This window comes from Dermacentor albipictus, chromosome 5 (genome assembly GCF_038994185.2).
Source record: "Dermacentor albipictus isolate Rhodes 1998 colony chromosome 5, USDA_Dalb.pri_finalv2, whole genome shotgun sequence".
NCBI lineage: Eukaryota > Metazoa > Arthropoda > Arachnida > Ixodida > Ixodidae > Dermacentor > Dermacentor albipictus.
Window position 1 is genome coordinate 25,975,206 of NC_091825.1, and position 17,057 is coordinate 25,992,262.

At 42.9% G+C, this 17,057-nt stretch overlaps 1 protein-coding gene across 2 annotated transcripts in view; it reads right to left on the reverse strand.

Annotated features, from left to right (window-relative positions):
- LOC135898283 (complement C2-like) overlaps positions 1–17,057 on the reverse strand; it is a 240,593-nt gene that overhangs the window by 162,557 nt on the left and 60,979 nt on the right. For both annotated transcript variants that reach the window (XM_065427150.2, XM_065427151.2), the window contains exons 4-8: positions 13,443–13,622; positions 12,047–12,247; positions 10,342–10,530; positions 9,866–10,054; positions 6,958–7,140 (exon numbers count right to left, since the gene is read on the reverse strand). In XM_065427150.2, the coding sequence (XP_065283222.1) occupies positions 6,958–7,140; positions 9,866–10,054; positions 10,342–10,530; positions 12,047–12,247; positions 13,443–13,622 (942 nt within the window). The remainder of the gene's footprint in view (positions 1–6,957; positions 7,141–9,865; positions 10,055–10,341; positions 10,531–12,046; positions 12,248–13,442; positions 13,623–17,057) is intronic.

The following is a 17,057-nucleotide window of genomic DNA, read 5'->3' on the forward strand; positions in this document are numbered from 1 at the left end:
CTGCAGTAATGTTTAACAGTCTCGGAAGAGAACAGCAGTTTACAATAGGTACCGAGGCAATGGAAGCGGTAAGGGAATACATCTACTTAAGGCAGGTAGTGGCTGCGGATACGGATCATAAGACTGACATAACCTGAGGAATATGAATGGGCTGGGGTGCGTTTGGCAGGCAGTCTCAGATCATGGACAGCAGGCTGCCATTATCCCTCAAGAGAAAAGTGTATAACAGCTATGTCTTACCAGTACTCACGTGCGGGGCGGAAACCTGGAGCCTTACGAAAATGTTCTACTTAAATTGAGGACGACGCAACGAGCTATGGAAAGAATAATGATGGTTGTAACGTTAAGGGTTAAGAAAAGAGCAGATTGGGTGAGGGAACAAACGCAAGTTAATGACATTTTCGTTGAAATCAAGAAAAAAATGGGCATGGGCACGACATGTAATGAGGAGGGAAGATAACCGCTGTTCATTAAGGGTTACATGCTGGGTTCCAAGGGAAGGGAAGCGTAGCAGGGGGCGGCAGAAAGTTGGGTGCGCGGATGAGATTAAAAAGTTTGCAGGAACAACATGGCCACAATTAGTACATGACCGGGGTATGGAGCAGTATTGGAGAGGCCTTTGCCCTGCAGTGGGCGTAACCAGGCTGATGATGACGAGAGGTATGAATAAAAAAGAGAGGTATAAATGAGAAGTTTAGCTTTAAACGGCTACGGCGATTTACATTTCCGCTTCATGCCAATGACTCTAGATAGCTGGATTGTGAGAGCGTCAAGATGTTCGTCCCGAAGCATATTACTCGAAAAGTTTACGCCGAGAGTTCTCATACTAGTAACCATAGCTATTGTTTTGTCCCCATACATAATGATAATATTTGAATTCACTGGTTTATTTTTAGACCTAAAGAGCACAGCTTTGTTTTTTTATTTATTTCTTTTTGGTTCAATATTGACCAGTCCCTCAGGTTAGAGAGCTTGAGGTTCCTTTCATACTCTATATCTGTACAGTTTGTTCCTGAAACAAATATACTGGCGTCATGAGCATACATGACATATTTCGTGTTTAGGAAAATATTCGTTAAATCATGGATATAGGCATTAAAAAGAAGTTGCCCCAGAACACTTCCCTGTGGAACTTCTTTTGAAATTGGCTTCATATTGGAACAATGCACATCTATCTGAAGAAATTGTTTTCTGCTTGCCAGGTAAGATTTAATTAGTATTGAAAAATGATTGGAATACCATAGCTATCAAACTTTCCAAGCAATGTTGAATGATGAATGTTATCAAATGCTTTGCTAAAATCCACATAGACACCAAGGATAAGTCGCCTTTCTTCGAACTGAGATAAAATGAATTCCTTTTGTTCCAACAGTGCATGTTCGGTGGATTTAGGCTTTCTGAAGCTGAATTGGGCAGATAATATTGTATTGCTCTTCTCGAAAAAATTATTAAATTGGCAATGTAAGATTATTTCCAATCCCTTAGAAAAGACAGGCAATAGGGACGTTGGCCTATAATTTTGGATACGATTTCTGTCTCCCTTTTTAAATAAAACAGTCACTTTAGCGATTTGCATTTTTTCGAAAAAGTTGCACTGGACAAAGATAAATTAATAAGGTAGGTAAGGTACGGTCTGATAATATCTAACACCCGTTTTACTGATTTAATTTGCATGCCTTCCAAAGCAGAGAAAACGTCATTTTCGGAGACAGGCTCGTGAAATAATGAAAAGGGGCTAGTAACAGGCTTGAACTTAAAGAATGTCGCAGGTTAACGGCTTTCATTGTTCCTAACAAAGTGATCACTAAGCGTAGTGGCGAGATGGATGCCATATATGTCATTGCCATTTATGTTCAGCTTTTATATACGAGAATATGATTTTTTTTTATTTACATAATACTGCAGACCTCATGTGGTCCAAGCAGGAAGGGCAGATAACAAGGCATATTTACAAACGCCATGAAGTTATTGCATAGACAGATTTATTGCATAGATTTATTGCGATTTAGGACAGTATTCAACCTTTTCCATACGAAATCAGGTTTTGGTGTAGCGCTCTCAAATTTAAATTGAATGTGTCGCATTCCACTTAGTTTTATTTCCTTATTCAGTTTATCACAATATATTTTGAATTGTTTCAGTGTGTGCTGGTCCTTATCTTTAATAAATTTATGATACAACTCGTTTTTGCGATGTATTTTTGCAGGAAGTTCAGGCATTATTGAGGGTTTGCGAATTTTTTTTGTCTAAGGCAGTCTCTTTTCGGGAAAGTGGTACTTGTACACCCCAGAAATTATATATGTGATTTTGGATATTCCTTTTCAGCGTTTGAGATTTGACCGCCAACTTGCAGGTCACAGGTTAACATCCGAGTTCTAAACGCCTCAAGGTTGGCTGCTATAACTGGCTGATAAGTGAAACATCTCACATCCCTCTTGTCTGGAAAACTGTGTTTAGGTATCATGATAAATAATGGAAAGTGGTCGCTTATGTCGTACGATAGCACACAGGCGGTTATGCTTTTGTTCTGTATATTTGTTATGAATAGGTCGAGTAAAGTTTCACTGCTCTCTGTTATTCGGTTTGGCAAAGCAATCAGATTTTCACAACCATTTGACGTTATTATAGTGATCATTGCTTTCTGGTATGCAGAATTTACAGACAGAACTATGTTGAAATCAACACCGGGTATCAAGCACAAGTTATCTTCCGAAATGAAACGCGGAAAGTGTTCATAGATACAAAAAAAAAAAAATCTAGGAAGGTTCCCGTTTGGGGGCCTATGACAAACAGAGAACACGTATTTGCCGTTACGTGCCGTAAGCATTTCGAAGTCGTCACATACACTACAGAACGATGGAAACAATTCGAAATTCATTGCATCTTTCCATAGCAACATAACAGCGCCCCTTTGATGATTTGGACTATTTAAAAAGTAACAGTGATAATAGGCCAAGCTAGCTTAATCACGGTCATCTTTGAACCACGTCTCCGTGACCATGACGGCGTGGAACAAAAAGGAAAAACTAGCGATGAAATACACGATATCTATTGCCTTAGTGAAGAGCAAGCGCGCATTCAAGTGAATACATTTAAAGGAATATTTATGTTCGCTTTCAGCAGGTGCATCTACTTCTTGCGGAAGAAAATATATGTGTTGTGTCATACTGGACATTTAAGAAAACAATGTACAATTATGAAAGTACAAACTAAGCAGGAAGGTCATGTGCATATCGTGTCGCAAGTGCTCGGTCGCCATTCGCCCGCCTCAAAAATACCTTGCCGTTTTGGTGTCATGCGTAACGGTACCCTTTTCTTTCACCCATTCTTTCACCATATGAAGTAAGGGCCTCTTTTTATTCGTCAGGTTTTGGAGTACGAAGACACTGGAGGTATTTTCCTTCAATTTATGCCTGTTGTCAAACCACTGGTCTAGTGTTCTTTGCCTTGTGAACCTAACCACTACACCGGCGATCTTGCCAGGTCTTGCTGAAGGGCGATGTATGGCACTAACGTCTAGCTCCGTGAGGTCGGGAACCTCCATAATGTCAGGAATACTGTACACTTTGTTTAGAAGATTTTCTTGCTCAGAGACAGGAATTCCATGAAATTATGTGTTGCCTTTGATTTCTCCATTCTCGGTCATGTAGGTCCAGTTGTACTTGAAGCATCTTAGCAGCTGTGTCTTCGGATTTTTTGCTAGCATGTCCAGTCTTTCCCGAATTTTTTTTTCTTTCCCGCTCTCGTGTGGCCATCCGTTAAAGAATTTCTTCGTATTTCTCTGACATCATTTGAACTGATTCTTCAATTTTAGGCACTGTATCTTTAAGGGGCATGAGATGCTTATCATTAACATTTTGGTTAATGATAAGCAACAGTGATCTAATGTCTGTAATTTCATCGGAACTGGCCGCAACGTTTTGGCCTCTTTTCGCGTTCTTCTAGGCCTTACAGGTGAGACACACCCACTTCTGCCCAGCAGACGCTGATTTGCTCTTGTACTGCTTTTATGTGAGGCCAGAGCCAATGTGAAATTGGTGTGAAATTGGTGTGAAAACCAATGTGAAATTGGTGCTCGCAGTCTACGAATACTATCACTGGCTCAGTAGGTTCAAATTCAGCTTCGCAGGAAAAGCAACGAATTTCTTTCATTGCCATTGCTACGTATGCAAATTAATGCGTTTCTACAAAAAATACAACCAAGAAAAAAAGAGCACAGGGGTTGCACATATCAGCACTGTTAGTGGTATAATAACTGGTAGTAGACTGGCAAGTCTGGGATTTCGGTAGAATCCCAGAATTTGTTTGATTACTTATTTACAGCTCCCAGAGGCCGTCCATCACGTCAGCGTCGGCATGCCTCGATGATCAGCTGCTTTCTGAGCGAAAGAAATCGGAATGCCGGCCTGAAGGCGCTACTTGATGTACCTTTAGCCAAGGGGCTAAGTTGAACAACTCTGGCATTTCTGTATTCTTTTATCACTCTCTATATATCTGCATGCAATATTTCTTTACAAATTTTGGCCGCGCCTTCTGCTTCTGCAGTGGAGCATCGCAAACTAGATATTTATCCTTCAGTTAGCCTCCGCATAATTCGAACCTCAGTTTTTTTACTCGCTCACTATTGCTCACATTACCACGCAAAAGGAAATTCAGAATTTTTTTATGTTCTGCTAGTATTCCACCACAACACATGAGAACGCGTCGCTTTTTTGCAATGGGAACGGTTTAGACGATGGATCTCATGCACATGAGTGCAGCAGTGAAACTAAAAGCCGTTGTCGACTGCAACAGCTGCAGAAGTAGATGGCAAACGGGAAGCTGTTTATTTCGTATTCATTAAGGAAACACATATGTAAACGGCGCTCTATGAGTTAAAATAAGCATTGCAAAGCATTCCTTCTTTTATTAAAGGAGGCTCGTAATATAACCAGGCCATATACATAGTGCAGTGCCGCTAAACATTCACTACTATTGCGTACCAATGAATAACCGTTCACGGTTGCTTGGCGGGCAACGAACAAGCCGGCATTATAGCAGGCGCAGCTCTGACTTAAGCCATCAAAGTAGACATTCCGTCTACGTAAACGCATGCCAAGTGACTACTACTATCACGCGACGCTACACGTTATCTTATAAAGCTCAATCAGACCTTTGTTACAGGCACTGGCGGGTTATACATGCCGAACAGGCATTTCGTCTGCCGCGTAAAATGAAGAGGAGCCAAGCAAACATGTACTATCATATCCGCGTAGTCGTCTTAGGTCGATGTATACGGAAATCTCATCAGCCATCTGAACAGTCCGAACTGTGCACACTGTGACGTGTATGACACGCTGCAGCATAAATTTTCACGACCCGCCGTGGTTGCTCAGTGGCTATGGTGTTAGGCTGCTGAGCACGAGGTCCGGGATCGAATCCCGGCCACGGCGGCCGCATTTCGATGGGGGCGAAATGCGAAAACACCCGTGTACTTAGATTTAGGTGCACGTTAAAGAACCCCAGGTGGTCAAAATTTCCGGAGTCCCCCACTACGGCGTGCCTCATAATCAGAAAGTGGTTTTGGCACGTAAAACCCCATTTATTATTATTAAATTTTCACGCTGCCCTACCTGCTTGTTAGTGTGCCAACGCTTTCGTTTTCGCTGGCAAGTATATAATAGCGAATGTTACCAGAACTAGCTTTTCTGGGCCCTTAGGCAGCCAAGACTGCTGCGGGTGTTGTTCTATACTATTTGTAGAACATTAAAGAAGACTTAAGCGCATAGAGACAAATATGCGATTTTTGTATAAGGTAATTCCTGCTGTCTTTCTTCATTATTTGTTGTTTCCATTTTTGTTCCTTCTACTCGCTCTGCTGTACAGCGTAGCAGGCAAGGACATTGCAGCTCTGGCCAATCTGTCTTTTTCCTATTGCAAGTTTCTCGCTCTCCAAATAAAAAATAAAACAGTATGTTCAAGCCGTGCGTAAAAAGTATTCAGGATTCACATCGGTAATGCAAAGCACTCCTCTTAATTTTAGTTGCCCATTTAGTCAGAAGGATGCGCGAAATATGACTGTGGACTATAATTATGACCTAGTGTGAGAAGAGAACTACCTGTCCAACTGCAGTGCAGAATAAAGGAAAGTATAATTGTATGTGGCCTCAGTTGTGTCCTGTTTGATTCTACCAGAGCTTGCGGAACTCCCTCGTCTACGTGCATCAGCGATATTGAAAAGTGTCGCACTTCCGCCCGAACGGCAAGCACCGATTTTGGTAGCTACTTAGTGGAAAACTATATGAAGTAAGAATAGCAGTTTTATCGGCGGTATAAACTTGTGAACATAGGCAATCCTACTAAATTAACAAGCATGGTGTCACGCGCGCACAAGCCAACACCTTTTCCCAATGACCGCGGAAACCCGCTGTCAAAAAGCTGCAGTAAGGAAACGGGGCAGCAGCAGCGAGCGAATTGAATCTCGTGCAGCAGGTCGCATCAACGCGATGTGCGCCACGAAAGCGCAGCGCAGCGTGAACTCTGCGCCCGTCGCAGATGGCTCTCTAGATACAGCTCAAAAAATTCTAGACAGCTATTCACTGTAATGAATGATTTATCTGCTAGAAGGCGTTTACGTGTCGCACTGAAAGTACTTACGAAGTGTTTGTGATTTCATTGTGGTATTCCTTAGTGAACAAAACCATTAACTCGCATAACTATTGCAGTAGGATAAACTGAGCGCAGCACCACTGGGTCTAAAGCTTCAGGATTGAGAAACTTTGTGTCGAACGCATCCCGCCATTCTACTGCCCAACAACCCGCGCCTTTAACATCGGCGTCCTTGTGTTATTGTTAATTGCCCAGCCACTGCCAAGCGACTACAATCTGCCACCGGCACCGATAACCACAATAATGGGCGAAAGCGTCAAAAAAAGCCAATTATTAAAGCCATCCCTTAGCTGTGTTTTGCAAACTCACCGTTTGGCACACAGCGAGCAGGCTCGCCATCCCACTGCCCATCTAGGCCGCAGGTTCGCTGATCGGCACCCAGCAGTTTATACCCTTGGAAGCAGCCAAGAGACACTGTCGCACCCACTGCAGTAGAATAATTGCCCGCCATCCAGCCATATTGCGGGCCACGCAGTGGGCCGCACCGAATCTCTGTGAAACGAGGAAGCGTGCAAGAAAACGCAAATCCTAGTCACTTCATGCCACGATTCATTGTTTCAAGCGAGTCCTTGCCAAGATTAAGGATGTTTAATGTCTTGTCAGTACAAGATTATAACGAACTGCGTGCTGTGCCTGCTTGCCACACAGTAGCACCTGTACAGTCCTTCTAGTTTCAGTGCATTAAGCAACTGCTATCATTATATTCTGAAGCTCGCACAAAGTGTACACTCCACAAGGTTGTACACATAGCACGCCCAGGACCGTACTTCCGCAAACTGCAACCTTATTCGCTTGGTCACTTTGTCACTACCGGTTTCCTGCTAGACAGATGGTGGTGTGGCGAGCGGCAAGCTCACATCAGCGAATGTATTCGAATTCCTTGTCTGCAAATCCGGTCCTAGTAGAACGATTTGTATTTATTCCATTGGTCGACTGTCAGTGCACGCGTGCCTAGCGTGGTCCCCTGCCACACTAGTTCATATATTTCTCGATGCAAGGACTTTTGAAATATGAACAGTGTGAGTTAAGCAAATGGTCACGCCAATTATAGCGAACGCTCTAGGAACTTGAAAACTGAATGCCATCTGGCCCACAAACACTACAATGTATTGATGTAGCAAGTGAATGTATTGTGGGTATCAGGGATATGCAGAAGTATTAGGCGATAGAATAAAATAATTATCTAAACGGCGCGTATTTTATGACCCTGTCAAAAAACAACGTCTTTATACAAAATCGCTTTTACTGTTGCACAACCACATGTACAAACAAGTATCCAAACAGCTGTTAATTAAAGTAAAAATACTATTCAAAGTTCAGCATTAGCTCGTTCAGCACCAGCTGATGGCACTTCGAGAGGAATAGTTTTCTCTCTCAACTGAAAGTCATCCCATTGATGCCTCAATTGCGTTTTTAAATTCCTTTTGAGGAGGACAAAATTGTCAAAAACATAAAAGCAACAACGTGGTGACAAATCACACGAAGACCGACGGCTGATTTCAACGTATTTGTTGTCGTTTACAGACACTACCGTACTGCTCCACCAAACGTACGCTGAAATATTTCATCTTCCTCGTCACTTCGCCCTCACTTGAGCAACGACTGCGTACAGTTCCTTGAAAACAATCATAGCTCGGGCTTCGCAGAAGTTATAGATAGACAATATCAGTCTTCGAATGGCACGGAGTCGGCAGCCATGTCAACCCGTCTTGGTTGGCAGAAGATTTCGCTCAGAGGCACACTGACACTCTGAGCGCGATTGATTTCCCTCGGTAAAATAAACACTTCCTCAATATGTTCTAAATTAACGTATCTAAGTGCGTCTTCTTACGTTTTGCCCAAGGGTGCAATACGTTGGTACACTGTTGAGCCAGTACTTAGACATATAGAGTTGTAGTGCTGGCTTGCTGGCATGGAATCTTGGAATAATGTTGTAAGTCTGTAATCTTGTAAGACACAGATGTGGAGCTAGGAGGACCTTGTTTGCGTCTTTCTTGTAGATTCTAGTGTCCTCGTTTGTATGCGCTAAACCAGTATTCCAGTGCTCAGAATTTTTACATATCTATGTACCCGCTACAATTCCTAAGCTTAGACATCTGTATTGCAACTTCTCAATAAAACATTTCAATGATTATTCTTTTAGAAGTGCAAGAGAAGCTGCATCATCCAGCTGTGGCAGAATTAAAAGTGTACCATGGTACTCAAAGCAATGAAAAGTGACTAAAAACTTCACTCAGGCTGCCGCTCTAAACAACTGCGGTAAACTGAAGGCTGTGGTTGGTCATTAGAGTTACGTTCACGCTTTTTCTGTTGTATACTGCATCTTCAGAACGACGGGTCCTGTTCGCATCTTTCCGACTGACTCATATTACCTCACAATGTATCAGTTAACTAGAGTACACAAAACATCTGAAGGCAGAAAAAGGCTTCACACTAGCGCTGAGACGAGCGGTTCTTCAGGAGCGTTACACTACAGTTTCTAAACATTCAGACGCGCCAATCTCGAGCGACCGCATGTACTGTCAAGCACCTATCCGCTTCCAGCTGGTCTAGCGTTGTGTAGACAAAAGCCGACAACGGAGGCCAGTTCTACCTTGGAAACTTCGCCGATTGCCTACGTTCCCAGCTACGCAACGAACCTGTTTGCTCAATGAAATTTTACGGCATAATTATATTACTCTTGCAAATGCAAAATCTGGAACTCAAAAGTAGGCGAGACCCGTAGTTACCACGGAATGTTGTATTTAACTCACACATTTACAAACTTGCCTCCGAACTCATATCACTGCATCGGCGCTTTCGTGTCGATGGTGAGAGTCCAGCCATTGACCACGAAAAGGGGCCTGTAGCCAAAGAACGTTAGTCGCTTTCAAATTCAATGCTCAAGCTGATGCGCGTGAATCGCCAGTTTTCTTCACAGGCCTTGCTAAATTTCCGTTTCAGCATAGTAAAGCACAAGAAAAAACTATACCCCCACGCGACAACAGCTGTCTGGCCTGACAAAGCAGTATTATTGAGGAGCTTCTCTAAAGCAATCAAAGATAAACGTCAGTGGTGCCACAGAACCTAGAGGTAAACGCTAATCGCACCTTATGCAAGCCTTAATTAGCGTTCAAATTCGTAACCAATGGCGAAGAGTGAAATACTCCGTTTCATGTAAGCGGGAATAGCCTGTTTGCATTTGATTTCTATACCACAAATCTACTCATTCACTTACCTTCGCACTTGGGGATCCGTCCGAACCAGCCGCCATTTTTGCACACAGTACTGAAGATGCCATCAAGGACATAACCTCGCTCGCAGTGGAAGTTGACTGCAGTTCCGTCAGGGAAAGATTTATTGTTCGTGTACTTAAATTCATCTACTACAAGGTGTGGTCCAGGCTCAAACCTTGTGCAGTTGTACTCTGTGGAAAAATGGTAACAAATCATCTTTTTAAACACTACGGTGAAATAAAAAATACGGCACGAGGTATTTCACATGGCTCGAACAGAATAAGGACACGTGCAACTAATACCGAATAGAGAGTGATAATTTTTTATCATGGCTTGTAGCAGCCGATTTCTGAGGTGTTAAAGTGTTGCCTCCAATACAATACAGCGTATATTTAGACGCAGCTCAGTCTGTGCAGAACAAAGCAGCTGGACAAGGGTGACGTAACGTGCCAAGCGCTATGATGAACCGGGCACTCACCAACGCAGGTGGGCACGTCATCGTCCCAGTAACCATCGTCTTCACAGTACAGCTGGTCTGTGCCTTTCACTCGGAATCCAGGATCGCATGACACAAAGACGCTGTCACCCGGTGCGTAGAATTCGCCACCAGAGCGCTTACCGCGCACTATACCATTGATGACATCAAAATCGTCACAGGCTCCTTCGGCTGCGTGTCAAAAAACGGAAAATAACTCTGAAGCAACAGAACTGCTTGCTGGCCTAATTGGTACTTGCTAATATACGTTTTCTGCAGCAATTGAACACACACAAAAGGCAGACACATAACGACAACACGGGCGGCACTGCCAACTGATTTATTTTGGGCTGTCACCCAAGAGTATATATATACATACACGCATGCACTGGCTGTTCACAGATCTCCGCTACCCAGCGGTCAAACAATGTAGTTATCCAGTTAAACTAGATTGTTCAACCACTGGGTAACGTAGATCTGTGAACAGCCAGCGCATGCGTATATGTATATATATATATATATATATATATATATATATATATATATATATATATATTCTTGGGTGACAGCCCAAAATAAATCAGTTGGAAGTGCCGCCCGTGTTGTCTTTATATGTCTTCCTTTTGTGTGTGTTCTATTGCGGCAGAAGACATGTCCTTTCACTCTGAAGCACCATGGCTTCCACTGAACTGCTTCGTAAAAATACCTGAATTCGAAAGACGTCAGCGCGGCCTAATGGAGATGGCCTTGGATTAGATGCGCGAATAATGTTGTGTTCGGTTAGCATACTAAATAGTTAAAGATTATGGGGTTTAACGTGCTAAAACCACTTTCTGATTATGAGGCATGCCGTAGTGGAGGACTCCGGAAACGTCGACCTCCTGGGGTTCTTTAACGTGCACCTAAATCTAAGTACACGGGTGTTTTCGCATTTCGCCCCCATCGAAATGCAGCCGCCATGGCCGGGATTCGATCCCGCGACCCCGTGCTCAGCAGCCAAACACCATAGCCACTGAACAACCATGGCGGGTATACTAAATAGTGCAAAATCTTTATAATATTTTAGATACATACGCAGCTTTCTGAGCTTTATTTTTTGCCATGCAGGCCGCTTGCTAGACGAGGGAACTCAAATTCTTAGACAAGCAACGCAGCGTTCGTGAAACGACGTAGATTTATAACGCGTTTTTAGAACCGCGAAGTATATGAAGGAGGAAAAATAAAATCTTAATTGAACCACTGGCGCAAAATCTGTTCTCAATTGTTGTGTATGCAACAAAATTGCTTTCCCATCGAAATATTTATCAGAAGAATGAGAATATGCTCATGAAAAAATATGGTTTTATAAATGTAATAGCGGTGCCTCTCAGAATCCCTGTGAAACGACCCCTGATGTACTTCGATGCTCTATGACCACCTTGCAAGATTCACAATACCACTATGCCTGAAACCCTCTGGCAAAGACAGCAAGGCTGGCAGTGGACATAAAAAGAGGGTGATGATGATATGGCGCTGATGAATTCAAGAGCGGGAGGATGACGTGGAAAGCCTGGCGCTAATTTTCACGCCTTTGATTGGGCCTGACAGGACATACGCTTTTCATCTAGCTCAACAAACGTTACCGCACATTACGGCGACCGGTAACGTAAACGTGTGTCACTGCAAAGGAAGGCCAGCATTCTTGTTTTCCCCTTAGCCGCATGCTTACGTCGGCACTTGGGCCTTGGATGTGACCAATTTCCATTGCTTGCGCAGGTAGTGTTCATTTTGCCCTCAAGTTCGTAGTTCTCTGGACAAGTAAAAACTGCAGAGGTTTCAGGAGGACAGCATTCCTTGTTGTACACGTCTTGGCCCAGGAGGAAAACTCGGTTACCGACTGGGCTCACGCCAGGGTCCTTGCAGTACGTGTCTGCGCACAAATGGAACAAGCCACTGACATGAGCAAATAGGGCTAGTCGCTCAGTTGACCGCTCTGAAAAATATTTGCAGGGTGTCCCAGTCAACTTTAGCCTGAGTTTAAATGTCTGTGAATGCCAAGTAGCTGGACAGAAGCAAGATAATGTTGTTTGCCGTCACTTGGAAATGCTCAAATTACTTCTTCATCCCGCATAATCAAATAATTAGTCCTAACTATTTAATAATCACCTTCTCGAGTTTCATAGTTAAAAGTGTAGATCCCTCTACAATAGAAAATTGTAGAGGGACAAGAAAGACACCCAATACATCTTTCTGTTGCTCAAACACGTGCTACATAAAAGTGCCTTTACGAGCGTGAAAGAAGCCCGTAAATGCACGCAAAATTGCCGCACAGCCGGCCGCTTTAAGCACTGTATTTTACTGTTGCTTACACAGCTGGATACTTACAGTATATATTTTGCGTTGCAATTAGAGCGTTCAAAATCAAAATCTCAGATTATTCTTCGCAGATCCGGCTGAACAAAAGCGTAAAATCAAAGTGAAATCCTAGAAAATATGTGACCATAACTGCGGTGCATGAGTTGCGCGACGTATCGAGGGCAAACTACGAATGTATTTTTGCACAGCAGTGTCAAGCACGCATTCAGTGCCGTGTTGTAGTCTCGTTAACAGGAAATGAGCCCAACGCAAAGAAGGCATTTTTACGCATGCTTCTTTGGCTGCCTCAAGTAATCAACCATAAAACCTTTGCTTCAAACCAGCTTTCAGTTCATTAGGGCAGGCGCGCTTTTATTATATATTATGTGGAAAGAGGCGACGTGCTACCAAGTGAGGCCCCTTTAAACATTCGCGAGCAAAGCGGGCATTCAATAACAATGGCATGGTTGTGGCAAAACTAGGCAAAACGAAATCTTGAATTTATGATGCAGAGTTTAGGTTGAAAGGAAACGTTGGGTGCGTATAAAAGCTGCGTGCTTCCGTCGTTGCAAAGGCAAGAAAGAGCAGTAAGTCTACAAGCCCTTGGTTCATTCTCTACAGCTAAACCGAAATCCCAACCATGAAGCCTAATTTTACATGATCTCTTCCGTAAGACTAGGATATTTTATCAGATAAAAATGCATCAAGTTCATAAGATTGCTTTGTAAAACAGGCAACTTCTGGCTAACATGTTTCTTAAGGTCACTAACCTTCGCACGTGGGTATTGGCGAGCTCCAGTTTCCGTTTGGCTGGCAGATGGCTTTGTCAGCACCTGAGAGTCGATATCGTTCCTCGTTGAGGCAGTAAAAGGACACTTCGTTGCCTGGCTCGCAGCATTCACCGTCGTAATCGCCGTGTTCTAGGCTTATCTCCGGGCACTTTGCTTTCGCTGCAATAATGCATAGTTATGACCTTCATTTAGGTGAACTCACTCCACAATTACGCGACATAGCTTCTTCATAGTTTGAAACCATGGTAATGCCTGCAGTGACATATACGACAATGTGCGAGCGATGTTGAGCCTAGTGGAATCACCGGGTAAGGATCACCAATTCACCAAACAAACCAAGCCGAAACAGAAATCGAAACAAAAAGTTACAGCGGCGTTTCAGATCGTGAACGCGGGTGACGCGTAAGCGTATGGAGGCTATAGCGCACACGACGCTAACAGCCTTCGCTGCGCCTACACGTCTACACTGTTTGCATCGTTGATCGTATCCAACACAACGTTCACGCGGCCACCCCAACGCAGCAGCCGCCGGAGTAGAACGGCCCGTTGTAAACATTCGCTCACTATGTAAATTACCTAGCACGGTGGCAGCACGCTCTGGCAAACATGAACACTTCAGACTCCATGACCGCCGATACTTGCTGTTAAACGCTGACGTGAAGAATCGCGGCAGCAGCAGCGAACGAAGTGACCTTTACAAATATGACTATTGAAATATTTTGGCATATTGCTGTCGAATTGTTGACTCAATAGCCTTTCAACAGTACCTCAACAATTATTGAAAGTACAGAGCAATGCTTCAACATTAAAATTGTTGCTTAGTTCACAACAAAAAGTCGTTGACTAAATTCTGTTGATATAACGTTGAATAGTACTCAGTAATATTGAGCCGGTGTCGAGCAGTTCCTAACAATTACGTCGTTGACTGAATTCTCTTAATATATTGTTGAAAGATATAGAGTATTCTGGAGCTATTGTTGAGTGTTCGCAACAATGAAGTCGTTGACTAAATGCTGTTAACTTGTTGCTGAATAATATTGAGTCGTATTAAGCAATATTGAGTTTCGAAGTATATGTGACAAACACACGCACGTGTGTATGTGTGCGTCTTTTGCTCATATATTTTGTTTTGTTTATCACGTATTCAGCTTTGCATATATGCAGGGTGTTGTTTCACGTTACTTGAACCATATTTGTATCTACCGAGTGGGCAATGGGGCAGATGCGCCTGCCCACCATGTAGATACGCCTATAGTGCCACTTACGTGACTTGGCTCCCCTCACACTTGACAGAGTGGAGGAGGCGATGTGTCCCCTTCACGTTATTGGTTGGGCGCCCCCTGTCCACCCAGTACATAGCTCTGTGGTTCAAGTTACGTGAAACACGTTGCACATATATATATATATATATATATATATATATATATATATATATATATATATATATATATATATATATATATATATATATATATATATATATATATATCATAGAGTTTCACATTAGTATACCTAGAGGCAAATCTGGCGCTGCGATCGTTCAACCACCATGGGAATGATGGGAAGTACGGGCTTCGGATCGGCATTCTATTGACTGGCGAACTAGCCTACAAGTATTTTTTTGGCAGTTTTGGTTTCGCTCAAAGCGCAATTGCTATAACCTGCAGTGGGACAGTGCAACGCAAAGCTCTCTGCCTTTGTTATGTTGCTCGGGGTGGCGATAGCGAGCTGGGCCAGCGACTGGGACGATGCTTGTGTCGCGGTGTGGCGTCGAAGCCATGACGAGAAAGCGGCGGCATCGTAAACGCTGAAAGAACATGTTTTGAGCGTTTGGACCTTTGTTTGTTAAGTGTATTAGGTTGGCACTGTAGCGTTACGCGCTTTATGAAACTTCAGAATAGGACAAAGAAGGCACTACTGATACAAGACATATACAGCTGTACTTCTAGTGGCTTGACAATCAAATTTTATTGAGGGCTTCATTATGTTCTCGTTTATGTGCTCATTGAAATGCGGGTTTTAGGACTTTAAGAACACAAACTTACTTGTGGTAGGAAAGACAGCTGCTTCCTAGCTGTAGTCTAGTGTCGCACAATGGGTACCCGCAAAGCCACGTTGTAACGCTTTGGAAGCGGTACGCCAACATAAAATATGATGAAGCATACTCGTAGGAGGCCACTAGCGTCCTAGCTAGCACTGCAGCAGATGTGCTTAAAAGTACTTGAAGACGTTCGACAATCGTGACAGCCGACGCAACCTTTCGAAAGAGCGAGAGAGTTCGCAAGTGCCTGTCGTCTGCGAGGAAAGTCTTGCGTTTGCGCCGAGCAGGCGTCGTAGCAGACGACACTTGTCGCATTCCGCTCAAGGGCGCAACGCTTTGTCCCAATACAACATTTTTATTTCCAGAAATACTTGATGAGTATTTTTATATAAGTACATGCACGGTTGTTTTGCTGTTGCAAAAACGAATAAATAATTATTCTTTGGCGTTAAATTCGGAACAGAATCGCACAAGTATGCATACCCTGATGAGTCCTGGTGACAAACCATAGTAAACCATGCTTTCATCTCAAAGTCATACAAAGTTTAAGTGTTGTGTTGTACATTATATAACATACTGCAGAAATAAAATTAGATTTTACGCGAGTATATTTGAGTATAGCTTTGTTTACTGCGCCGGAAGCAAACGCCACTAGTCTAAAGACCGAAGTCAATCCGAAGCCTGTACTTCCCATCATTCCCATGTAGGTTGAGGCAACGCTCATGAGAACCCCCGTAGACACTAGCGCCACATTTCCCTCTAGGGTATTTATTTAGAAACTCTATAATATGTATGTATATATATATATATATATATATATATATATATATATATATATATATATATATATATATATATATATATATACTTTATGATAGACACAGCTATGGCTACGGCAAGGTTTTATTTCAAAAGTTGATGCACTTCTTGAAACAAATCTCTTTGAACTTGAGGCAGAGTTAAAAAAATATGGGAATCCGTATTTCGATGGGGGCGGAATGCGAGAACACCCGTGTACTTCTATTTAGGAGCATCTTAAAGAACACCAAGAGGTTTGCATTTCCGGAGTCCCCCACTACGGCGTTACTCATAATCAGATAGGGATTTTGGCACGTAAAACCCCATAATTAATGTTTTTAATATGGCAATACCACGTAGCTGGAGAGAACCAAAGTAATCTTTTTTGTCGCCGCTTGGTGATAATCAAATTATTATTTTTTTAATTCCGCCTAATTGGATACTTATGCTTAATTTATTATTCGACTTCTCAAATATAATTAGGTGAAAAGTGTCAATGAGAACATTGATGAGCGACATGAAAAGCTCCCGATACAGCTTTCGATTGCGCCACACGCGCTTTATAAAAGCTTTTTTTCCAGTGTGAAAGTAGCCCGCAAATACACGGAAAATTGCTGCGCGACTGGCCGCTCGAGGCACTTTGCCTGTATTGGCGGGCTTCTTTCACGTTCGGAAAAATACTTTGACGTGGCACGTATTGAGCAACAGAAAGCTGTATCGGGAGTTTTTCATATCGGTCTACAAATTTTTAATTG